We start from the raw sequence: 25065 nt of genomic DNA, 5'->3' as shown, positions 1-25065 counted from the left end.
TTGACTTGTCAAGTCCCCATTCAAAGCCAGAGTTCGTGCTCTACTAAATCCGCAAGGAGACAGAGTTAGAATTTTTCGTTTGCTTTCACAAAAGTGAAAAGAACATACCTTGACAGCATCTGGAAAAGAACGTACCTTGACAAAGTTTGAAAATTAATTTCAATATCGTTCCGTGTAAATTTTTACCGGCCAACAGCCGTCGAAGCTCCTTATTGGAAAACCAAAACTTTAACTCTGTTTCCCTGCAGATCTACGGTCCCTTTCTTCTTGCAACACAGAAACAAGAACAATTACTAGACTGTAAACTCGTTCAGAATTCCGTAATCTCGAAAACCTGGAAGAAAAACGGTCTATTTCCTCGTTTAACAAACAAAAACTTCAGAACTCGCGTATTTTCACTTTTCCCCTTGACCCTTGTAACACGAAAGCTGTTTATCCTAAAACGCCTCGTTTTCATGCCTCGTACCAGTTTTTTTCCGCGCGTCCACACACAGCTTATGTTCAGACTGTTTACGGTGTTTATCAATAATGACAACATTGAATGTGGAGCCGGAATCCTAGCATAGCATGTCTGGCCCAACGATTAGTGCGATGCGCGATTTCTTGGCCAAGACATGTTCCGCAGTATGTCCATGATAGCGTGTCGAATGTGTCTCATCTTCCAACAGTAAATTACAGGGTTCAAAGATGAATTAAGATAAACAAGAGTACACGAGAAAAGATAAAATCTCTTCCGAACGATACTCGGGCCGTTGATTTCAATGGCGGCCAAACAGATAAAGTGAGGCAAATAACAAAGCAAAAACACGAGGTATACGTAGAATATGCCAGCAGCGGACTTAATGAGGCTAGCCAAATTTATCATTTCGTCAGCCTGTGATACTTGTTGTACTTCCAGGGCCTGAATCTGATTCTTGTGGCGTCGTACGGCTAAATAAATCCTGATGTAAACCAGTATTGTAAGGAGAAGACCAATAACTCCAATAATGGCGACAATCTGAGAGTTTATGTCGGGCGGTACCCACAACATTATCAAGAAAAGAAGGACACCGAGCGCCCATATTAAGATCACCACAGCAACAACACGCTTGTGAGTCACAAGTTCCTGATATCTGAGATGAAGATGAATAGCTAAGAACCTGTCTACACTTACAGCCACAACACAAAAGAAAGAAACTATACCAAACAAACCCATCATGATATCAAGAGCCTTATACGTGCTACAACCAGGGTTATTTTCTTGCATCCACTTGACCAGAAGTGCGGTGTAAAATGGCTGGCCCAATAAACCAACACCAACATCAGAAACAGCAAGACTCAGGAGCAATGTTTTTAAAGTCTTCGGCAGAGACGAAGTTTTTCTTATTGCGTGGATTGTTACAATGTTCAACATGATGGCGGTGTAGGATAGAAAATTGTTAAAGACACAATTTGCAATGATAGTCGAATGAAGCTCTTGAACTTCGGAGACATCTGGATAATACTGAAGCAGTAATTCACAAGATGATCCCTTCATTATATCGTCTCAAGTTTTTCAAACGAATTTAGCGTTTGACGTACCAGATATACGATGCAAAGGCCTTCTCCTTTTTTCAGCGCCACGGACAAACTCGATTGATTACTTAAGTGACAATCTAGATCTCGTTCTTTCAGATGTTATGTTTAAAAGCAATAAAATTCAAAATTTAAATTTTCAGGATTAAAATGAATGACACCTTTTCTTTGCAAGTGCTAATTTATCTGTGGACTTTGAATTTTCTAAACAATGACCAAAATTAAACCAATTTGCGTTTAAACTGTCAATTGTGTTTGCAAAAACTAAAGAAATACATTATCACCTACACAGGCAGAAATAACATTAAAATTCATTCAATATGGTCAAAAGAAAAATAATATAACGGGTAAGATACCGACTCTGTGTCTTTTACCACCAAGAGGTCAAAAAATGCTTTTGTTGCGCGAGGGACTTATCTGAGAAGAATCTTTTAACTGACTGGCTTTTTAACAACTTACGGTTCTTGGGAGGTGCCCAACCGAAACAACGAGTCTGTTAGGCACAAGCAACATAAATACTTTTATTAACAGTAGGTAACTGTATTCATTTCGTCACGAATATGGGACAGAAAATTCTGTTCCTCAACGAAGTCACCCATGATCATCCGTACACGGGCCGACGCTCAGACCAGTGAGCTACAGGGGAAAGCTACAGAAGACTTATGGCGAGAGCCTCGGGCCTCCCATGTCCAATTCTCTTAATGAGACACTCCTGCATGGAGCCTTGGTATTTACTGTTTAGCGTTGCCAAGTCATGGACCTATTGTGTTAAATACAACCATCATGATTCCCTGCAGGCGCGTCTCATAGAGGAAACTGGCCATTCACATGAACAGTTTGTCGGGGACAGTCAGTTTCAAGATTGAGACAGGTTACGTTTATTTTGTCTGCTTGTTGAAGTAAAGAATAATGTTAAACATTTGGGTTACCGTGAAAGTTTTAATTCGCCTCCCGGGGAAGGGGTACTTTTCAAGACCTTTCACAGGGGGGGGGGGGAATAGAGAAGGGGGCTTACAAAGAGAGTAGGCTTGTCTCAAGTCGTTTATCAGGTAGGGTACATGGAAACAAAATCAAGTGGACTTTTAATGTTTCCGTGCTTTTTAGTGACACATTCACAAAAGAGTATCAATAATAAATGTGGTTGCTGATTACCTTTAAAAACGTAAATTTACCTTTTCTTGTTCATTAAACGTCACAATTACATCTAAGAAAGGGGTTAGTACAAATTGAACTTCCAGAAAGGGAAATAAGAGAGAGAGAGAGAGGGGGGGAGGGGGGGGGGAATAAAAGACACGAGTAGATTGAAATACAATAGTAGCGATCCCGAGAAAAAAATACTTGAGGACGTTCCGCGGCTTTCACGCTGACTTTTCTAAAACTTGCACTACTGTGAGATTATGAGTTAGTCATGTCAGAAATGTAAAAAAAAAAAAAATGAGGACTATCGAATTCGCGGAGATAAAATGTCAAAGACCACCTGCCACTAAATTTGTAAAATTGGGCTTCGTACTGATTATGGCTGTAGTGTTTTTTAACATTTTTTAGTCCCAAAAATGCAAATAATCTCTGATACAATTTCTCTCCTAATATTTTTATATACAATTTAATTTAAATGTGACGTCCTAAAGTAAATCTTATCATTTACAATCACATTTCTCCCGCAACATAGCAGGATTCATGGATTCGATGCCGCGTGGACAGAAAAATTGAAAATTTACTTCCCACATTGATTTTTTTTCACTTGTTTACCATCTTCCAAAATTGGAAAAGAAAGATGTTATCAAAAATCGGTGGTCACGGACCATACAAGAGAGTGAACTGCAAGAGAAGTGAACGCAACAGCTGCCGGTCCTATACGTGTTTAGATAGTTTCCTCAGCGCGGGCGCTCAATGCGTGACGTTGCGAAATGAATTACGTGCGGAGTAAGGATGCGCACAAACAATTAGTGGCAATGTCCTTAATGCACGTTTTCGCGACCGACAGATACTTTAAAGCCGGCATGGTGGCCGAATCCTTTCCAGCTGCGAGGAAATTGTATTAGTTCCTTTTCATTAATTAATTTTTTCATTTAACTTTTTTCAGTTGAAAATATTGCGGTCCATTCACACTTTTTTGGCGTGTAGGTTCATAAATTATTAAAATTTTGGCGGCCAAAATGTTCAACTGGTGACTAAAACTTAACTTAGATACTTGCGCTGCTTTTCATGGCTTTCAAATTCCGGTCTCCTTATCGTCGCAAAGACCTCATAACAAGTAAAAATAGTTTTTATCTAAAAACAAACAAAACTTAGCGCAAATTAATTTTAAGGAAACATCTTTACGTTTTCCTCTCATCCACAGATGAAATGTTTATCAGCAACGACAACACTGAACGTGGAGAATCGAATCCGATGGCCTTACAACAGCATGGCCGGTCATGTGATTAGTGTGATGCGCGATTTCTGAGCCAAGACATGTTCCGCAGTGTGTCCATGATAGCGTGTCGAATGTGTCTCATCTTCCAACAGTAAATTACAGGGTTCAAAGATGAATTAAGAAATACGAGAGTCACTGAAAAAAGGAAAAATCTCTTCATAGTGATACTTGGGCCGTTGATTTCAATGACGACCAAACAGATAAAGTAAGGCAAATAACAAAGCAAAAACAAAAGATATACGTAGAATATGCCGGCGGCGGATTTAATGAGGCCAGCAAAATTTGCCATTTCGTCAGTCTGTGCTTCTTGTTGTACTTGCAGGGCCTGAATCTGATTCTTGTGGCGTCGTACGGCTAAATAAATCCTGATGTAAACTAGTGTTGTGAGAAGGAGACCACACACTCCACTAATGGCGACAATCAGAGAGGTAATGTCGGGCGGTACCCACAACATTATTAAGGAAATAAATACACCAAGCACCCATATTGAGATCACCACAGCAACAACACGCTTGTGAGTCACAAGTTCCTGATATCTGAGATGAAGATGAACAGCTAAGAACCTGTCTACACTTACAGCCACAACACAAAAGAACGAAACTGCAGAAAACAAACCCGTCGAGATGGCAAGAACTGTATAGCTGTTACACGCAGGATCGCTTTGCTGTATCAACTTGACCAGAAGTGAGGTGTATAATGGTTGTCCCAATAAACCAACACCGACATCACAAACGGCAAGATTCAGGAGCAATGTTTTTGTAGTCTTTGGCAAGGATGAAGTTTTTCTTATCGCAAGGATTGTTACAATGTTTAACATGACGTTGGCATAGCAGAGAAAATTGTCGAAGACACAATTTGCCATGATAGTTGAATGAAGCTCTTGAACTTCGGAGATATCTGGATAGTACTGCAGCATTAATTCACAAGATGATTCCTCCATTATATCGTCTCAAGTTTTTCAAACGAATTTAGCGTTTGACGTACCAGATATACGATGCAAAGACCTTTTCCTTTTCTCGGCGCCACGGGCAAACTCGATTAATTACTTAAGTGACAATCTAGAGCTCGTTCTTTCAGAAGTTATGTTTACAAGCAATAAAATTCAAAATTTAAATTTTCAGGATTAAAATGAATGACACCTTTTCTTTGCAAGTGCTAATTTATCTGTAGACTTTTGAATTTTCTAAACACTGATCACAATTAAACCAATAAGCGATTAAACCATCAATTGCCTCTGTGTGAGGTGTCTTGAACAGGCCATGAATTTGTGAAATCCTAAAACATTAAGTTATCACCTGCATAGGCAATAATAAAATGAATATTTATGTAATATGGTCAAAAGAGCAAATGCTTTTCACAACAAAGAAACCGACTGTGTCTTTTACCAGCAAGTCGTCACGGAATGCTCTTGTTATTTATCTTATCATGTTTGCGCGAGGGACTTATCAGAACTGAACCGTTGAATTAACTCAAACTGTATTCATTTCGTCACGAATCCACCGTACGGAAAACGATGGCGGCTGTACGTTTTACCACAATACCTTGCGAACCTAACATAGCCAATAGAGCACAAAGACAGCCACGTTTCTGCGAAATTCGTCCTTGTACTAACAACATTGCTCTTGGAGGGTTTGTAGTTTTTAGAGCTTTTCTGTGCGTTTTTATAAGCGTTTTTAGCGTTTTCGAGCGCTAGAAATTATAGGTAAATGTATTAGTCGCCATCTTTTTCGGTACGGTGGATTCTGAGTCCTCGACGGCAGTCAAACCCATTATCACGCGTACACCGGATGGACGCTCTAACCACTGAGAAGTAGGAGACTTATCGCGAAAGCCTCGGGTCTCCTGAACAATGCCTAATTCCCTCTATAAGACACACCTGCAGGGAATCTTGGTAGTTGTTTAGCGTTGTCAAGTCTCGCACCTAATTGTTGAATACAACTACCATGGTTCCCTGTGGGCGTCACGTGAACAGTTCGTCGCGGTCATTCAATTTCTAGATTGAGTCAGGTTACGTTTATTTTGTCCGGTCTGCGAATTTAAGCAAAGAATAATGTTGAACATTATATTTGCGCTGCTTACGCCTTCCGGAGTAAGGGTGTACTTTTCAAGACCTCAACGAGTAAAACTAGCTATTATCTAAAAAGCAAACAAAACTTAGCGCAATTTAATTTAAAGGATCCGTGTTTTTTTTTTCGTTTTTCCTCTTATCTAGAGATGAAATGTTTACCAGCAATAGCAACACCGAACATGTTAAACCCGATGGCATCATGATAGCATGGCCGGCCCAACGATTAATGTGATACTCGATTTCTGATCCAAGACATGTTCCGCAGTATGTCCATGATAGCGTGTCGAATGTGTCTCATCTTCCAACAGTAAATTACAGGGTTCAAAGACGAATTAAGATATATAAGAGTCGCTGAGAAAAGGAAAAATCTCTTCAGATTGATACTTGGGCCGTTGATTTCAATGACGACCAAACAGATAAAGAAAGGCAAATAACAAACTAAAAACAAGAGATACACGTAGAATATGCCCGCAGCGGATTTAATGAGGCCAGCAAAATTTGCCTGTTCGACGGTCTACGCTACTTGTTGTACTTGCAGGGCCTGAATCTGATTCTTGTGGTGTCGTACGGCGAAATAAATCCTGATGTAAACCACTGTTGTAAGAACGAGACCACAAACTCCAGTAATGGCGACAATCAGAGAGTTTATGTCCTGCGGTACCCACAACATTATCAAGGCAATAAATACACTTAGAGCCCATATTGAGATCACCACAGCAACAACACGCTTGTGAGTCACAAGTTCCTGATATCTGAGATGAAGATGAATAGCCAAGATCCTGTCTACACTTACAGCCACAACACCAAAGAACGAAACTACAGAAAACAAACCCGTCGAGATATCAAGAACCTTATAAGTGTTACACCCAGGATTGTTTTTCTGAATCCAGTTGACCAGAAGTGTGTTGTATAATGGTTGGCCTACCAAACCAACACCGACATCACAAACAGCAAGACTCAGGAGCAATGTTTTTAAAGTCTTTGACAACGACGAAGTTTTTCTTATCGCGTGGATTGTTACAATGTTCAACATGACGGTGGAATAGCATAGAAAATTGTTAAGACACAATTTGCCATGATAGTTGAATGAAGCTCTTGAACTTCGGAGATATTTGGGTAGTACTGCAGCAGTAATTCACAAGATAATTCCTTCATGATTTCTTCTCATGTTTTTAAACACATTCAGCGTTTGACGTATCAGATATTTTCGAAGCAAAGGCCTTTTCCGTACCTCGGCGCCACGGACAGACTGACACACTTTTGAAAGTAATGTAGAACTCGTTCTTTCAGATGTTATGTTTACGAACAATAAAATTCAAAATATAAAATTTTCGGGATAAAAATTAATGACACAATTTTTGAATATGATAATTATCCGTGGACTTTGAATTTTTTTAATACTGACGATCACAATAAAACCAATAAGCGATTAAACCGTCAATTGTCTCTGTGTGAGGTATTAAACAACCCGTGTGTTTGTGGAAACACCTGCACAGTCAAAATTTTCATAAATATTCATTTGAGACATTCTTTGGGCATTTCCGAAGGAATCGAAGACGCGACGATTACCCCTAAAAAAACGAAGATCTCAAGATTGAAGCAAAAATTGAAAAAATTGCGTGATCAGATAAAATATGAAGGAACTCTTTATTTTTACCAGGTTGTTTGCTTATGCTAAAACGTGTTGAAATTGTGGTTAAAAGCGTTCTTCTGATTAGATAGTAGCCCCCACTGTGTAAATAGTTCACATTGAATCCAAAACAATACCGTTTCTGAGGAAACGAAACAGAAATGTAAATTTACCTTGTTTTGTTGTTTATAAAAAATCACAATTTACCTTCTAAGAAAGGGGGAAGGGGGGGGGGGGGGATTACAAATTTAAACTTCCATAGGAGGGGTAATAAGAAACGGGGTTGAAAAGAGAAGAGAAGTTGAAGTACCATATTAGCGATGCCGAGAAAAAAACACTCACTTGATGCACGTCTTTGCGGACTGACAAAAAATTTAAAGCAAGATAAAATAAGGCCAACATGATGGCGCTAACCTTTCCAGCTGCGACTATTAATTAATGTAAGGTTATCATATTAGTTTATTTTCAGTATTTTTTTTTTCGTTGAACTTTTTCCATGGAAAATATTGCAGTCCATTCACGCTTTTTAGCGTGTAGGTTCATGAATAAGTAACATATTTTGGCGGCTTAAATGTTCCACTTGCGCTAAACCCAAATAGCTAGTCTCCAAATGGCCACTTAGAAAAACATTAAACTTGGGTGGTTGTGCCGGCCTGTCATGGCTTTCAACTTCCGGTTTTGTTATATCTGCAGAGACATCATTAAAAGAAAAAAGCGTTTTTATCTCAAAGCGAAGAAAACTTTACGAAATTAGTTTTAATGATCCGTTTTGTTTTCCGTTTTCCTCTCATCTAGAGATGAAATGTTTATCAGCAACAACAACACCGAACGTGAAGAATCGAATCGGACGGCAACACAGTAGCATGGCCGGCCCTGCCATTAGCGTAATGCGCGATTTCTGGGGCGTGTTTAAAACACGAAATGGCGAAATGGCGAAACGGCGAAATGGCGAAATGGCGAAATGACGAAATGACGAAATGGCAAAATGTTAAGATTAAACGTAAATAATATAGTTTGGTTTCCTTTTGAACTTCAAGGTAGTTCTGTTTACATGTCTAGACTGAATTATTTCAAGGGTCTTCAAGGGAACATGTCAATGTTCTGGCCCAGGAATATAATGAATACTTGTCACTTATCACAACGCCAAATTGAACGTATTGGTGAAAGGTCGCAGCACACCAGAATATTTTTTTCATTTAGTACTTGCCAAGTTGCCTATCAGTATCTGCACTGCACTACAGAGCTTACATTGTATCGAAGGACTGATATAGATGTTGTGGTTTAATTTTTTCTTTAGTTTAAAATTTTTCAAACCAGTTTGATTTTTATTTTTCATTGTCTTATGTCATTAACATAATCTGGAACAAAGGGAAATAAAAATCAAACTGGTTTGAAAAATTTTAAACCAAAGAAAAAATTAAACCACAACATAGACATCGAACGTTACTCCGTTTCTGTGCAAAGAACGTTTGCCACTGATATCGCGTATGAACTTTATCGCAAAGTAGGTTTTGTTTTGTTAATCCATTTCTTTTGAATGTTGGAGCTCAAAGCATTACTTCATAGCCGAGACTCGGTGGCAAATACCAGATAAACAAATCATTTTCTTCCGATGTCTAAACGAAATGCCGACATCTCGATCAAGAATGTCCTAGGCGTATCAAACAGCGCCCTGTTAACAGGGAGAGACTGGAATCCAAATTAACCATAGGTTCGTGTTAGGTTCGTGACGGGTCTCTTTTATTTTCGGGACTTATCTACAAGGATGAATTCGGCAACATATGAAAATTCCAGTACAACGGTAATATCGTATAACTTTGGCTTTTATCTTCAGTATCATTTCGCCATTTCGCCGTTTCGCCATTTCGCCATTTCGTGTTTTAAACACGCCCCGATTTCTGTACCAAGACATGTTCCGCAGTATGTCCATGATAGCGTGTCGAATGTGTCTCATCTTCCAACAGTAAATTACAGGGTTCAAAGATGAATTAAGAAATACAAGAGTCATTGAGGAAAGGAATAATCTCTTCAGAGCGATACTCGGGCCGTTGATTTCAATGGCGACCAAACAGACAAAGTAAGGCAAATAACAAAGCAAAAATACGAGATACACGTGGAATATGCCTGCAGCGGATTTAACGAGGCTAGCAAAATTTGCCACCTCGTCGGTCTGTGCTACTTGTTGTACTTGCAGGGCCTGAATCTGATTCTTGTGGCGTCGTACGGCTAAATAAATCCTAATGTAAACTAGTGTAGTGATAAAAAGACCACATACTCCAGCAATTGCGACAAACAGAGAGTTAATGTCGGACGGTACCCACAACATTATCAAGGAAAAAAATACCCCAAGCGCCCATATTGAGATCACCACAGCAACAACACGCTTGTGAGTCACAAGTTCCTGATATCTGAGATGAAGATGAATAGCTAAGAACCTGTCTACACTTATAGCCACAACACCAAAGAACGAACATGCAGAAAACAAACCCGTTAAGATATCAAGAACCTTATAATGGTTACAGCCAGGATCATTTTGCTGAATCCACTTGACCAGAAGTGTGGTGTATATTGGTTGAACCAATAAACCAACACCAACATCAGAAACAGCAAGACTCAGGAGCAGTGTTTTTAAAGTCTTTGGCAACGACGAAGTTTTTCTTATCGCGTGGATTGTTACAATGTTCAACATGATGGCGGTATAGCATAGAAAATTGTTGAAGACACAATTAGCGATGAACGTCGAATGAAGCTCTTGAACCTCCGAGATATCTGGATAGTTCAGCAGCAGTAATTCACAAGATAATTCCTTCATGATATCGACACAAGTTTCTTTTAAGGTAATTTAGCGTTTGGCATACAAGATATTACAAAGCAGGGGCTTTTTCCTTTTCTCGGCGCCATGGACAAACTGAAACACTTACTAAAGTAATGTAGAACTCGCTATTTGAGATGTTAAGTTTACAAACAATAAAACTCAAAATGTAAATTTTCGGGATAAAAACAATTGACACACTGTGTCAATTGTTTTTTATTAGCATATACACAAAAATTGGCAATTTTTGTGTATATGCTAATTATCAGTGGACTTTTGAATTTCTAAATATTGATGACTACAATAAAACCATAAGCGATTAAACCGTTAATTGTCTCTGTGTGAGAGTTATTAAACAAGCCGTGTGTTCGTGGAAACCGAAAAATTAAAGGGGAAGTATCACGGGATCTTGTGTAATTTAAAATGCCAAGAAACAATTCAGTGTTAACTGAAACCTTTAAATTATGGTCAGGTTCGTTATACATTACCACCTAGTGAACCTAAACTGTCGACGAGTGTCTCTGACCATAGATGGAAAGGGTCGAAATTGTTTACAATTTTCAAATTTTCTCCATGTTCTCTCATTTTTGTTTTCAAAATACGCTAGAAACAATCATGATTTGTTCTTTTTTCAAGAATTCGGTTGATATCTTCCTGTTGGTGTTCTAGGATTATTTTCTAAACAAGTAGAGGTATTATAGCACAGTTTCGACGAAAAACAATCAAAAGCCCCGTGATACCTCCCCTTTAAGTTAACACTTGCACAGGCAAAAATATCATTAATATTCATTTGAGACTCTCTATGAGCATATCCGAAGGAATCGAAGACGCGACGATTACCCCTGAAAAAACAAAGATCTCAAGATTGAAGCTAAGATGGTAAAATTCGCGTGATCATATAAAATATTGAGGTAGTTTATGTTTTTACCAGGTTGTTTGCTTATGCTAAAACGTGTTGACATTGTGGTTAAAAGCGTTTTGCTGATTGGAAAGTAGCCCCCACTGTGTAAATAGTTCACATCGAATCCAAAACAATACCGTTTCTGAGGAAACAAAACAGAAATGTAAATTTACCTTGTTCTCTTGTTCACAAAAAGGCGCATTTTACCTTCAAAGAAAGGGGGGGGGGGGGCATTACAAATTTGAACTTCCAGAGGAGGGGTAATAAGAAAGGGGGTTGAAAAGAGAAGAGAAGTTGAAGTACCATATTAGCGATGCCGAGAAAAAAACACTCACTTGATGCACGTCTTTGCGGACTGACAAAAAATTTAAAGCAAGATAAAATAAGGCCAACATGATGGCGCATATTAGTTTATTTTCAGTATTTTTTTTTCGTTGAACTTTTTCCATGGAAAATATTGTAGTCCATTCACGCTTTTTAGCGTGTAGGTTCATGAATAAGTAACATATTTTGGCGGCTTAAATGTTCCACTAGCGCTAAACCCAAAAAGCTAGTCTCTAAATGACCACTTAGAAAAACATTAAACTTGGGTGGTTGTGCCGGCCTGTCATGGCTTTCAACTTCCGGTTTTGTTATATCTGCAGAGATATCATTCAAAGGAAAAAGCGTTTTTATCTCAAAGCGAAGAAAACTTTACGAAATTAGTTTTAATGATCCGTTTTGTTTTCCGGCGTTTTCCTCTCATCTAGAGATGAAATGTTTATCAGCAACAACAGCACCGAACGTGAAGAATCGAATCGGACGGCAACACAGTAGCATGGCCGGCCCTGTGATTAGTGTGAGGCGCGATTTCTGTACCAAGACATGTTCCGCAGTATGTTCATGATAGCGTGTCGAATGTGTCTCATCTTCCAACAGTAAATTACAGGGTTCAAAGATGAATTAAGATATACGAGAGTCATTGAGCAAAGAAGAAATCCTTTTAAAGCGGTACTAGGGCTGTTGATTTTAATGGCGGCCAAACAGATCAAGAAAGGCAAGTAACAAGCCAAAAACACGAGATATATGTAGAATACACCGACTGCAGATTTGATAAGGCCAGTAAAATTTGCCATCTTCCCATTTTCTGCTCCTTCTTGTACTTGCAGTGTCTGCATCTCGTTCTTGTGGCGTCGTTGAACCAAATAAATCCTGATGTAAACTGCTGTTGTAAGAAAGAGACCAACAACTACAGTAATGCATAGAAATAGGGAATGAATATCGAGAGAAACCCTCAACGTGATAAGAGATAGAAACGCACTCGACGCCCACATAAAGATCACCACAGCAACAACACGCTTGTGAGTCACAAGTCCCTGATATCTGAGAGGAAGATGAATAGCTAGGAACCTGTCTACACTTACAGCCACAACACCAAAGAAGGAAGCTATAGAAAACAAACCTGCGATGATAAGAAAAACCACGTAGGTGCTACAGCTTTGATTGTCTTGTCGAATCAACTTGATCAGAAGCGAAGTATAAAGTGGCTGGCCCAATAAACCAACACCAACATCAGAAACAGCAAGACTCAGAAGCAATGTTCTTAAAGTCTTTGGCAATGCAGAGGTTTTTCTTATCACGTAAATTGTTACAATGTTCAACATAATGGCGGTATAGCACAGAAAGCTGTTGAAGACACTATTAGCGACGAACGTCGAATGGAGATCGTCAAATTCTGAGACTGAGGGGAAGAACTGCAACAATTTTTCACAAGATGTGTTCTTCATGACATCGATAGCTGTGAACGCCTGGAACAGGCTATGACATCGAGTGAAGTTTCGTTAAAGAACAAAGCGTTTGCAATAAACACCTTTTTATAAAGCTAAGATAGCTTCCTCTCTTGACCCCACGGATCAACTTGGTCGCTTTGGCTAAAATGTAACTTTTCTTGCTGAGTAATGATCTTCAGTACACGAAGGCATCAACATATTCCAGAAGTAGCTCTTCCTGATTATTAAATTAACATTAAATATACAGAAAGAATTTAAATATGATTGATTAAAACAAACCCCGACAGAAACGTCACAGCATGAGTGTCACGTTTATTATGAAGACAATGTGTTTGTACAAAACTAAAAAGACTTCTCGAATTTGAACCTTTTGGACCCGGTTAAGGTAAGTGAATGCAACCGAATGAAGAGCCTTGGCTGCATGCTTGATTTAAAATCATTTAGCACCTTCATATGAAAATTTCACCGATATTCATTAAATATTGTCAAAAAGGAAAACAAACTGACCCTAAAATGTCGCATAGTATGCTAATTGCTGGTACACCTGCCAATTGTTTCATGTGCCGTGTGTCGAGCCCGACTAAAAACACCGAGAAAGATCCATTGCTAAGTGGCTGATGGGAGGTATTGCAAACACGCAAGTCGTTAAGTGTGTTAATAGATGGAACACCTGCAAACTTATTAATAAATATTTTTTTGAGCACGATAAATTAATCGGCATTGCAGTCTTCACTTTTGCATTGCTATTAGCTGATAGGAGGTATTTCAAACACACAAGTCGTTAAGTGTGTTAATAGATGGTTCAGCTGCAAACTTACCAATGAATATGTTTTTAGCACGATAAATTAATCGGCAGAGCTGGTGGGGTCCGGCATTTAAACTAATTATTTACAAATACAAATTGCTATAAAACCTGCCTAAAATCCTTAAAATCTCTAAGCATTTCTTTATCTATTCTGTACGCACTTCTAATCATTAATGCCGGTTTCATGTACCGTGCCATCCATTTATTTCTATGTGAGGTTGGTAATTCCGCGAGCAGTAATGTATTGTTGCATAGGCTAGAATGGCTATTGGCGGCGGTTTATATTTTTTATGAAGGGACATTTCATAAAAAAAAAATTGGACATTTGAAATTAGTCGAAATTGGAAATTGGACATTTCATGATTGAAAATTGCACATTGGACATTTCATGAGTCGTTAACACAACGTACTAGCTCCCACACACTCCTACGATTTCTAATATCACACCAGTTTACTCACTTAAAACCTTACTCAAAATACTTTTCTGTATAAAAGTGATGTTTATTTACAACTCCGTAGCTGTTTAATGCAGTTTTATTTATAGAATCAATCAAGGGGTTATGTTACACCGATAGCGTTTGTTATGTGTGAAAATTGGAATATTTTTTAAATTCTCGAGTTCAACTCCATTAATGTATTAAGGATCGTGTCAGCGTAGATCTTACGAAGTTTTCGCATTTCTTTCTTAAAAGGAACAAAAATCGCAATTTGGAGAATTGCAAGGTGCCCTGCATGTTCGTAATGAAAGAATAGTTGGAGTACGTTAAGACAATTTCTTCGTCATGGCTTTAACACAAAGGCTAAAATGCAAATATTATAACTTCTATGTACAACAAGTAGCAGACATTTGAATCTGACTGAACAAGAACCAAAATATATTTAGGAAATTGTGTTGAACATTGGGAGAGTTTAAAAAAAAAAAAAAGAGATGTTGAAAAAAAAACTTAATGCACGTCTGTGCGGACCGACAAATAATTTGAAGCAGACACGATGACGCTATCCTTTTCACCTGCGACTTTTAATCCACGTGATTATTATATTACACTTCTTTCTTTCAACATTTCTGAGTTTTGAAAATTGCCTCTCATTCTTAAGCAACTGTTTTTTTCTCTTTCCCGGGTAAAAATAGCCCGGAAAAATTTTGTCTCGTTCATGCATTTTTGATGTGTAAATTAAAAAATAATTTACATATGTTGGCGACAAAAATATTTCATTGGCGACTTAACCTAAAAAGCCAGTCGCCAAATGACTACTTAGGAGAACATTAAACGTGGACGGTTGTGCCGGCTTGTCATGGCTAAAACATCAAATGACAAGTCTTATGCGCGCGTACACATTTCGCGATTTCAACTTTCGGTTTCTTTATCATTGAAAAGATAACAACAGTGCCAGAAAATAATGTTTAAATTTGCTCACATCCTCTTACATTTTTGTAAAACGCGTAAATTCATTTCAAGTGTCGGTTTTGCCTTTATCTTTCCTTTCTGTCTTTATCCTGAGATAAAATATTTTAAATAAAGTCCGACATCTCGATAATATGTTTTTTGTTCTGGGAGGTGCAAATCCTACTGCCCCAGTTTTAACTTCTCGCCGACCTTGTTTTATACAGACGAAAAGCGCCTATCAACAATAACAACACTGAATGTTGAGAATCCTGGCATAGCATGGCCGGTCCTACGATTAGTTTGGTGTGCGATTTCTGAGCCAAGACATGTTCCGCAGTATGTCCACGAAAGCGTGTCGAATGTGTCTCATCTTCCAACAGTAAATGACAGGATTCAAAGATGAATTAAGAAACACGAGAGTGAACGAGAAAAGAGAAAATCTCTTCCACGTGATACTTGGACCGTTGACTTTAAAGATGGCCAAGCTGATAACGTAAGGCAAATAACACAACAAAAACACGAGATATACGTAAAATATACCAGCAGCGGATTTAATGAGGCTCATAAAATGTGCCATTTCGTCAGACTGTGCTACTTGTTGTACTTGCAGGGCCTGAATCTGATTCTTGTGGCGTCGCACCGCTAAATGAATCCTGATGTAAACCAGTATTGTAAGAACGAGACCAACAACTCCCAGAATTAATGTAAAAAGTGAGTAAATATCGAGCGAAACCCACAAAGCCATTAAAGGAAGAAACAAGCTAAGCACCCATATTGAGATCACCACAGCAACAACACGCTTGTGAGTCACAAGTTCCTGATATCTAAGATGAAGATGAATAGCTAAGAACCTGTCTACACTTACAGCCACAACACCAAAGAACGAAGCTAAAGTGAACAACCCCGTAATGATAACAAAAACCACGTATATGCTACAACCAGGATTATTTTGTTGAATCCACCTGATCAGAAGTGAGGTATAAAATGGCTGGCCCAATAAACCAACACCAACATCAGAAACAGCAAGACTCAAGAGCAATGTTTTAAATGTTTTTGGGAACGACGAAGTTTTTCTTATTGCGTGGATTGTTATAATATTCAGGATGATGGCGGTATAGCATAGAAAATTGTTAAAGACAGAATTCGCAAAGTACGTCGAACGAAGCTCTTCAATTTCGGAAATTTTGGGATAACCCAGCAGCAATAATTCACACGTCGATTTCTTCATGATATCGACTGAAGTTCAATTTCTTTCACAAAGCTGAGAGTTTCCCGCCGTAAAATGCTTCACTTTGGTATAAGATGATTTCTTCCCTTACTAAATTGATGATCGTCAGTAAACGAAGGCAGTAAAGTATTGCAGAACTCACTCTTTCAAATGATTTGTTCACATCAATTTCTTCACAAAAAACTTTGGGACGAAACTGAATGAATCGGATGCTTTCAAGTGATTTAGTGATTTATGCATGGTTCTTGTTCTTTCCGACGCGAATGCCAGGCTTATTAAACACGCCATGCGTTTTAAAAACTCAAAAGCTCTCTCGGATTAAGACAATTAACACCTGGTAAATGAGTTATTGGTAGGAAGATCCTTAGCTAAATGCTTGATCAAAAATAAATTAGCACATTTATATGAAAATGTTATGGATATCCAGCATGCACTTTTGTTGTGCTTTGTTTTTTGACATTACTTTCAAAAGTGCATTTAAAAGTCGCTTAGTATGCTAATCGATAGTACACACACAAACTGCTGCATGTTTTGTGATATTTTATGTGCCGTGTGCAGACCGAGAGATCGACTGAAAACACCGAGATCCATTGCTAAGTGTGGGCATTATTTTTTGCCAGCATCTAACGCATTGTTCGAGCGAATATTTCATGTCGACAAATGCTAAATACAACCTTGTTTTCAGGGTCTCTCTCTCCATCCTCTCACCCCCTAGAGCGGGGAGGGGAGAGAGAGACCCTGGGAACGAGGCTGTGCTTTGTCACGAAACACTTATGATTGAGCTTGATTGAGCTGAATCCTGGTTTAGCATGGCTGGCTCTAGCATGATGCGCGATTTCTGTATCAAGACATGTTCCGCACCATGTCCATGATAGCGTGCTGTTTCTGCGTGCTGTTAAAAGCTGTTTCCAATTTACACAAATCAGACAAGGTAAATGAGATATCAGTAAGAATACTTCTGAATGAAAATCCTAAGCTACATGCCTGATCAAAAATTAGGTAACACGTGCGTATAAAAATGTCATGGTTAAACATTCAATATGATCAGAAAAGGAAAACAAACAAGTGTCTCTCAAAAGTCATTTAATACGCTTTTCGATTGTACAGCTGCCAACTTCTACAAGTTTTATGAGTGTGCCATAATAGTAAACGCCATAGTAAAACCCTAATCTACATGCATGTGCGTATGAAAATTTCATGGTTAAACATTAAATATGACCAGAAAAGGAAAACAAACAAGTGTCTCTCAAAAGTCTCTTTATGAGCTTTTCGATTGTACAGCTGCCAACTACTTAACAATTAGATTATGAGCTCGAGATTTCTATCGTGTGATAGTTGATGAGGGCGAAGCCCAAATCAACTATCACACATAGAAATCGAGAGCGAATAATCTAATTGTTTTAGTATAAATCTACTAGACGTTCAAAACTTAACAACAAGACAGGCTCTCGTTTTTATTGAATAATGATGTAAATAAGTCACACAACACGCGGATAATTGACAACTGCACCACATTGCATTGGCTTCTGTGTGCGCGTTTGCATTTCATTCACGATTTATTGAAACCGTTATATGCCCGAAACTGAAGGAAAAGCCAAGTTTTTTATTGTAAAATGACGATTGAAAGATGTACTGACGTACAAGGGCCCTTGGAAGTCAAGATTTTTAAAATTCGAAAACGTAAAAGATTAAAAAAAAAGTTAAGCGAGTTGTTCGCAAGGAAGAAACCACATTGCACTGTTTAGCTTCTGTGTGCGCCTTTGCATTTCATTCACGATTTATTTAAACCGTCCTTTGCTCGAAATTGAACTAAAAGCCGGATTTTCATTGTAAAATGACAATTTAAAGATAGACTGACTTACAAAAGCCCTTTGGAAGTCAAGTTGTTTTAAATGTAGGAAACGTGAACGATAAGAAATTTATGAAAAGTTGAACGAGTCGCCCGCAACCTTGAATTCGCTTTCAATTTTGTTGTTTTATTTAAGTCTTATTGATGCATAAAAAAAAACTTGCAGGTCGAATCTGTTTAGCCTTTCTTTTACTGCTCCTCGATGTGACGATGAAACTGTGTTAGTTTGCAAAGACATTTTAAACTTTATTTCCACAAAATGTGTCGGTGAAACGCATCTCTGAATGTTATAAAATTAATATAGATTCGCCCACTTTTAAAAGCGTAAATGAATATTAATTGATTTTCTTACCGTGTAAAATCTTCATTACATATTTCGGTACAGTCTTTATCTTCTCCAACATCGCCTGGAATAGTAAATAATCCAAGTCCTTCTTTACGGTCAATTTAAAAGCGAAAAAGCGGCGACCATTCTGTTGACAACCGCACACTGTTTCGCTACTCACCTTCTACAACAGAATAGATAGTGAGTAGCGTAGCCAATCAGAGAACAGCATTCGTGATAGAACGCTAGTAGATTTATACTAATACAAGTTATATGTGCCATAATAGTAAACGTCACGGACGCTAGCGCCAGGTTTGTTAAACAAGCCATGTTTTTTTTTAAAACTAAAACGCTGCATCGAATTTAAACATTTCAGACAAGGTAAATGAGATGTCAGTAAAAAATACTACTGAATGAAAATCCTAAGCTACAAGCTTGATCAAAAAATTAGGTAGCACATGTGTAATTTTTATATCAATAATTATAAAGGGACTATGTCACGGGGAATTCGCAGATTTTTGATCTAAACTGTTCTGAAATTAGTGGTAGGCAACTTTACCCTGAATAAACATTATCTTTAAACATCTATACTAGTTATGCAACGCTTTCGAGTGGTATACTATGGAATATCCCACGAGTCATGCCGCTTATTAATATATGCTAATTCGTTTGCACCTGCATTGCCAGTCATCGAATATTGTCAGGAGACAAATTTAAAAAAATCAAAGTCTCCTTCGAGCCACCTTATGGTATGTGGTAATAATTCGATGAAAATTTGCCCTTTTTTTCGAACTAAAAAGTGTTCCATTTGTAAGGTGTTTTAGTTATTCCGCAATGATTCGGGGCCGCGCTAATTAACTTTCTGTTCAAATATATACAGTAAGTAGTTGCTCATTTGCAAATTTGGTTAAATTCTCCTGTTTCATCTCCTTGAAGTAGTCTGGAGAATTCGCTTCGATACACTTAATGTATTTCTTTAGTTTCTGTAAGAAATTTACGGCGTTTAACTCGAAATTCAAGCAACTTATCGCAAAACCAAAAATTATGTTGCGTGTGTCATTACGTGTATAAAGCATTCGCGTACAAATTCTTCGTGTTTCCAAATAAGGTACTTAGCAAAATGAATATTCAAACGCTGTGCCCGTTACACGTTTCAACCCTTATGAGTTTCTGCCCATATCCAACAAGCGCGAGTGGAAAATTGTGTTATTAAGAACGCCCAAAGATTTGCAATATTTGAGCACCCCAGCTGTTTTCGTTGACGCGTATCGGCTACCATATTTGTGAATGGTATATGAGCTCATATACCATTGTCTGTTAACCAATCAAAACTCCGGAATTGCAATATGCCATTGCTAGCTTTTAATAATCCGGACTATACACGGGTTTTAGTTCGTCTGCAACGCAGGCTAGTATAAACCCTGAAATAGGAATAATTTAGGACATTTCATGTATTATCAACACAACGTAATAGCTCCCACAGATCTAACGATTCCTGATACAGTACCACCAGTTCACTCACTTAACGCTTCACTAGAATAATGTGTTTCGTATAATAGTGAACTGTTTATTTACAGCGTTATAGCAGTTTTAGTGCGGTTTTAGTCATACAGTCAATTTAAGAGGTTATGTTACACGCGCAACCATGTAATATCCTCTATTAAAACACGACTTTGCGTACCGACAAAGAATTTGAAGCCGACGCAATGACGTTATCCATTCCAGCTTCGATCATAAATCCATGAACTGTGTGGCAAACTTGTCAGTTTTCTTTCTGCTGTGACACTGTTTTATTCTTTCAACATTTCTGTGTTTTTCTGTAAGTCTTATTAATTTACTGTTTTGCAAGAAGTTTTTCCCAGGGCGTCTAGTTTCACGAATAATTAAAATACTTTTGGCGGCTAAAGTGTTTCACCGGCGACTAAACCTAAATACAGTCGTGGATGGCCACTTAGGAAGGGTACGGCGGCTAGTTTCACGAATAATTAAAATACTTTTGGCGGCTAAAGTGTTTCACTGGCGACTAAACCTAAATAGCTAGTCGTGGAATGGCCACTTAGGAAGAGGTACGGCGGCTTGTCATTGCTAAACAAAGAACACCAGATCTTACATTTATCAGGAACCCATTACCTTTTCTGTGTGTTCCTCGCTTTCGATTTCCTGATACATTAGCACCGCGCTTAAAACTAATTTTTAATTAAAAGCGAACAAAACCTGGCATTTATTCATTTTTACTCGTGAATGCATAATGAACGAGTATAGTGGGGAAGTTTAGCCATCCGTCCATCCTTCCATCGTTGTTAACATTATGCAAATTAGGTATGCTCACGGGCGCTTTCTAAATTTCGTTTCCCTCGGCTGTGAATAAAAATACAGCTTTACAAAGGTATCAGTTCAAAGAAATAAGTGTAGAAAATACTTGACCCCTGTAAATGAGAAACAATCGTTTCCCAAACGATGAAATATTGCCTTTCCTTCTATAATAATCGCGAACATTCGGAAACGATGACCAGCGAGTGACTTTATGTATGTGTTATTAAAAGACTGGGAAGGCTAGAGCACGGCACGATTTATTAAAGGATAATCAGTAAAAGAGTAACGAAACTCTATACAAGACAGATATGTATATAATATCCGTGGAAAAAAAATAATAAGAAAAAAAGAATTTGAGCCACAGGGTATGAGAGTCGATCCCGGGTTACACGCTTTAGAACGCAGAGCTGTACCACTGAGCCATCGGTTTACTAGGAAAGGAAAAAAGTAATTCTTATACCTAAGCGACCTGTTATATGTTCACCTTCTTTAAATAAAGTTAATTATTATTATTATTAATCCCTATAGTGAATATATATTTTCCATCGATACTATACTGTTCAAAGGAACGATTCAAATATATCTAACGCATTCACGAGTAGGTCATAGACCTTTTGATTTAATTTTTTTTTTTTTTTTGTTTTGTTTTTATTATTCTTATTCAGCTCTCCACATCCAGAAATAAAACATAAACGCTCACATAGTACGAAGTCCGCCGTGTCCGTTTTTTTTTGGGTGGTGCAGATCATGTAGTCCTAGTTTAGACTGCTTGCGGTATTTGTTATACGCCTAATTGAAAACAATGTCCAAAATACCAAGAGCAACAACGACGACAACACTGAACTTTGGCTTAGAATGGTTGGTCCTGTGATTAGTGTGATGCACGATTTCTGAGCCAAGACATGTTCCGCAGTATGTCCATGATAGCGTGTCGAATGTGTCTCATCTTCCAACAGTAAATTACAGGGTTCAGAGATGAATTAAGAAATATGATAGTCACTGAGAAAAGAAAAAATCTCTTCAAAGCGATAGTCGGACCGTTGATTTCAATGGCAAACAAACAGATATAGAAAGGCGAAGAACAAACTAAAAACACGAGATAGACGCAAAATATACCAAATGCAGATTTCACGAGTTTAGCAAATTGTGCTGTTTCTTCAGTCTGCGCAATCTGTTGTACTTGCAGGGCCTGAATCTGATTCTTGTGGCGCCGTACCGTTTTAAAAATTCTGATGTAAACCACTGTAGTAATAAAAAGATTAACAACTCCAAAAAAGAGTATAATAAGAATGTAAACATTAAATGGAACCCACAAAACCATCAAAACAAGGAATACAGTGAACACCCATATTGAGATCACCGCAGCAACAACACGCTTGTGAGTCACAAGTTCCTGATATCTGAGATGAAGATGAATAGCTAAGAACCTGTCTACACTTACAGCCACAACACTAAAGAACGAAACTAGGGAAAACAAACCCATCAAGATGTTAAGAACCTCATAGTTGTTACACTCAGGATTGTTTTGCTGAATCCACTTGACCAGAATTGCGGTGTAAAATGGTTGGCCTACTAAACCAGCACCAGCATCGGAAACAGCAAGACTCAAGAGCAATGTTTTCAAAGTCATTGGCAACGACGGAGTTTTTCTTATCGCATGGATTGTTACAATGTTCAACATAATGGCGGTATAGCATAGAAAATTGTTAAAGACAGAATTAGCGACGTAAGTCGAACGAAGATCTTCAAATTCGGAAATGTTGGGGTAGTACTGTAGGAGAATTTCACAAGCCGATTTCTTCATGATGTTTTCTTCTTGTGGGTTTGACATAAAAATTCTTTTGCGAAGCCACGAAGATTGTTTCCTTTCTCGGCGCCACGGACCAACTGGATCACCTTACCTGATTTCTTTCTTTACCAAAGTGATGATTCATAGTAAGTAAAGGTAATTAAATATTTCAGAACTCTCTCTTTCGGATGATATGTTTACGAAGCAATCCAGTTCGAATTTTCCGGATAAAGGTTAATGAGTGATGCTATTTGCCTTCAAATTATAACTCTCAACTAATACCTGGGCTTTTAGTTTTCTCGACACTGATCACAATAAAACCAAAACGTAATTAAAACGTCAGTTTTGTCTGAAGTTTAAACAAGTCATATGTTTGTGAAAACCTGAAAACCTTTCTTCAATTTTAACTTTTAGACTTGATAAATGAGATATCGCTAAAGGCACTACCGAATGAAGTTCCTCAGCTACAGGCTGAGAAGGATGTTCGAGAAAAAGTTAGCACATGCATAGGAAAACATTCAGCGATATTTATTTAACGTTTTCAAATGACAAGCAAAAAAGCAATTTTAAAAAAGCCGCTAAGTATATTAATCGACAGCACACCTTCAAAACTACTGCCAGTTTGACGTGCTGTGTTAAGTGCCGTGCGCGACAAACGCCCCATATGCGTATGGTTAACAACATCCAATAGTTCGAGCGAGATAGTATACTATACTGAACTGAATGAAGATCCTTAGCTACCTGCTTGATCAATAACACGTGCATATATCTAATTGAAGAAACGTTGAACCGTGAAAAGCATAAACCATGAACGATGTGACCCAAATGTTTGCTGGGAAATCGCAAAAAAAAAAAAATGCAAAGCGCAGTGAACGTCAAAGTCCCAACATACTCATACGCGAAGGCATAAGGTTTCCAGGAGTCGTTTTTTTTTTCTTGCCGGGTGTTTGCTGAGAAAAAAGTTGTACTTTTTGTTGAAAACGACAAAATTGCTTAGGTCAAAGACATGCCAGAATAATGGAATGAAATTAAATGAGAATAGAAAAAAAGCCATTAGCACGTCAATAGAACTGCTAATATCATTCTCTGGTTTATTAAAAGAAAAACAGTTTTTTTTTCTAAGATATGTTATATAACATATACGGCTATTGACACATGACAAAGGAAATAAAGAGAACACAACGTGGGTGGAATTAAAAAGCATCTTATATGTTAATCGATGGAAAACCTGCAACCTTCTCTAACACACGGGTTTGTCCTTAATTCCTCCTTTTCCTTTGTTTCAGAAAATTTTAAGTGCTACGTTCGCTGGATTTTCTTTGGCATAAGAGCGGGGAAATAAAGTAAACGCATAAGAATGGAAGTAAAGATGAGTAGCTGATAGCAAGCACGCGGGGAACTTCGCGTAAGCACCAACGAACGATCGGCTTCGCTCTCACTTGATTGGTCGCAAAGACAACATTTTAGCTGTGATTGGTTAGAACACGTTGCACGAGTTTTAACAACCAATCACAAGGCTCAGTAAACGAAAGAAAGTGCTCGAAGGTGGACTGAGAACACGGACTACGAACGGAAAAAACCCGCGAAGAAAGAGCGAGTACTATGGACAAGGGCATAAAATAAAGATATTTTAAATAAATACGGCCTCTCCAAATTGATCGAATGACCACAAACATTAGCAAGAAGGCAGCTAAAATCAGTTGCTTGGTGTATAACGTGTTTTGGCGACAGCGAGTTTTGCATTTACTCTTTCAATAGAATGAATATGATTAAAAAGCATACTAGAGAGATTCTCAGCATCGGCACGTTTCCTGGTTAATTCGAATCAACATGTGTTCATACTCCGTTGAGTCTGCGGGCAGTGAATCAAAATGTAGGAATAGGCCATTTTACAGTTGTCTGCTCGTGACCTGGCCTTTGAATGGAAATGAGGCTGCAGGTGACCTTGTTTTGATACGACCTTACTACTTTTTTTTGTGTTATCATGTTGTTCTGAGTTAACTAGTTTGCATTACATAAAAAGCAGAAAGGTTTGTATCATGCAGTACCTCCACCTCGTCCGCAGGTCACGGCGGCAACTGTAAAATGGCCTATTATACTTTTCACTCTCAACCAGAACAAATATTTCTCAATACCACCAACAATTTCAAAATCCGCTGTCTTTTGGTTTTAGCTCAGTCATAGAAACATTGTGTGCTAGTAATCGCATCTCAGAGTGAAT

The 25065-nt window shown here is 38.2% G+C and overlaps 7 protein-coding genes and 1 pseudogene across 8 annotated transcripts in view; all 8 read right to left on the bottom strand.

Moving 5' to 3' along the window:
* Positions 1 to 25065, bottom strand: part of LOC144633956 (dynein axonemal heavy chain 3-like) — a 116336-nt gene that overhangs the window by 14949 nt on the left and 76322 nt on the right. The window lies entirely within an intron of this gene.
* Positions 519 to 2092, bottom strand: LOC144632962 (beta-4C adrenergic receptor-like). Its single transcript, XM_078491718.1, has one exon. It carries the CDS (start codon positions 1514 to 1516, stop codon positions 584 to 586), a length of 933 nt encoding a protein of 310 aa, XP_078347844.1. The 5' UTR covers positions 1517 to 2092; the 3' UTR covers positions 519 to 583.
* On the bottom strand, positions 3368 to 5718 carry LOC144632565 (beta-4C adrenergic receptor-like). The gene has a single exon (XM_078491236.1). It carries the CDS (start codon positions 4908 to 4910, stop codon positions 3978 to 3980), a length of 933 nt encoding a protein of 310 aa, XP_078347362.1. The 5' UTR covers positions 4911 to 5718; the 3' UTR covers positions 3368 to 3977.
* LOC144632932 (melanocyte-stimulating hormone receptor-like) lies at positions 6072 to 8563 on the bottom strand (annotated as a pseudogene).
* LOC144632174 (melanocyte-stimulating hormone receptor-like) lies at positions 9422 to 10480 on the bottom strand. The gene has a single exon (XM_078490772.1). The coding sequence runs from the start codon at positions 10478 to 10480 to the stop codon at positions 9422 to 9424; it is 1059 nt and encodes a 352-aa protein (XP_078346898.1).
* Positions 12113 to 13149, bottom strand: LOC144632933 (adenosine receptor A2a-like). Its single transcript, XM_078491692.1, has one exon. The coding sequence runs from the start codon at positions 13145 to 13147 to the stop codon at positions 12215 to 12217; it is 933 nt and encodes a 310-aa protein (XP_078347818.1). The 5' UTR covers positions 13148 to 13149; the 3' UTR covers positions 12113 to 12214.
* Positions 14955 to 17582, bottom strand: LOC144632619 (adenosine receptor A2a-like). The gene has a single exon (XM_078491301.1). It carries the CDS (start codon positions 16566 to 16568, stop codon positions 15636 to 15638), a length of 933 nt encoding a protein of 310 aa, XP_078347427.1. The 5' UTR covers positions 16569 to 17582; the 3' UTR covers positions 14955 to 15635.
* LOC144632738 (uncharacterized) lies at positions 21908 to 22859 on the bottom strand. Its single transcript, XM_078491454.1, has one exon. The coding sequence runs from the start codon at positions 22857 to 22859 to the stop codon at positions 21927 to 21929; it is 933 nt and encodes a 310-aa protein (XP_078347580.1). The 3' UTR covers positions 21908 to 21926.

Source organism: Oculina patagonica, chromosome 12, assembly GCF_052425735.1.
Source record: "Oculina patagonica isolate OP01 chromosome 12, crgOcupat, whole genome shotgun sequence".
NCBI lineage: Eukaryota > Metazoa > Cnidaria > Anthozoa > Scleractinia > Oculinidae > Oculina > Oculina patagonica.
Note: the sequence above shows the minus strand (reverse complement) of the source record. Positions and strands in the feature narration are given on the sequence as shown.

Bases quoted from the DNA above. Each gene is read 5' to 3' on its own strand.
- LOC144632933 (XM_078491692.1), bottom strand. From the start codon at position 13,147: ATGAAGAACACATCTTGTGAAAAATTGTTGCAGTTCTTCCCCTCAGTC.
- LOC144632738 (XM_078491454.1), bottom strand. From the start codon at position 22,859: ATGAAGAAATCGGCTTGTGAAATTCTCCTACAGTACTACCCCAACATT.
- LOC144632565 (XM_078491236.1), bottom strand. From the start codon at position 4,910: ATGGAGGAATCATCTTGTGAATTAATGCTGCAGTACTATCCAGATATC.
- LOC144632619 (XM_078491301.1), bottom strand. From the start codon at position 16,568: ATGAAGAAATCGACGTGTGAATTATTGCTGCTGGGTTATCCCAAAATT.
- LOC144632962 (XM_078491718.1), bottom strand. From the start codon at position 1,516: ATGAAGGGATCATCTTGTGAATTACTGCTTCAGTATTATCCAGATGTC.
- LOC144632174 (XM_078490772.1), bottom strand. From the start codon at position 10,480: ATGAAGGAATTATCTTGTGAATTACTGCTGCTGAACTATCCAGATATC.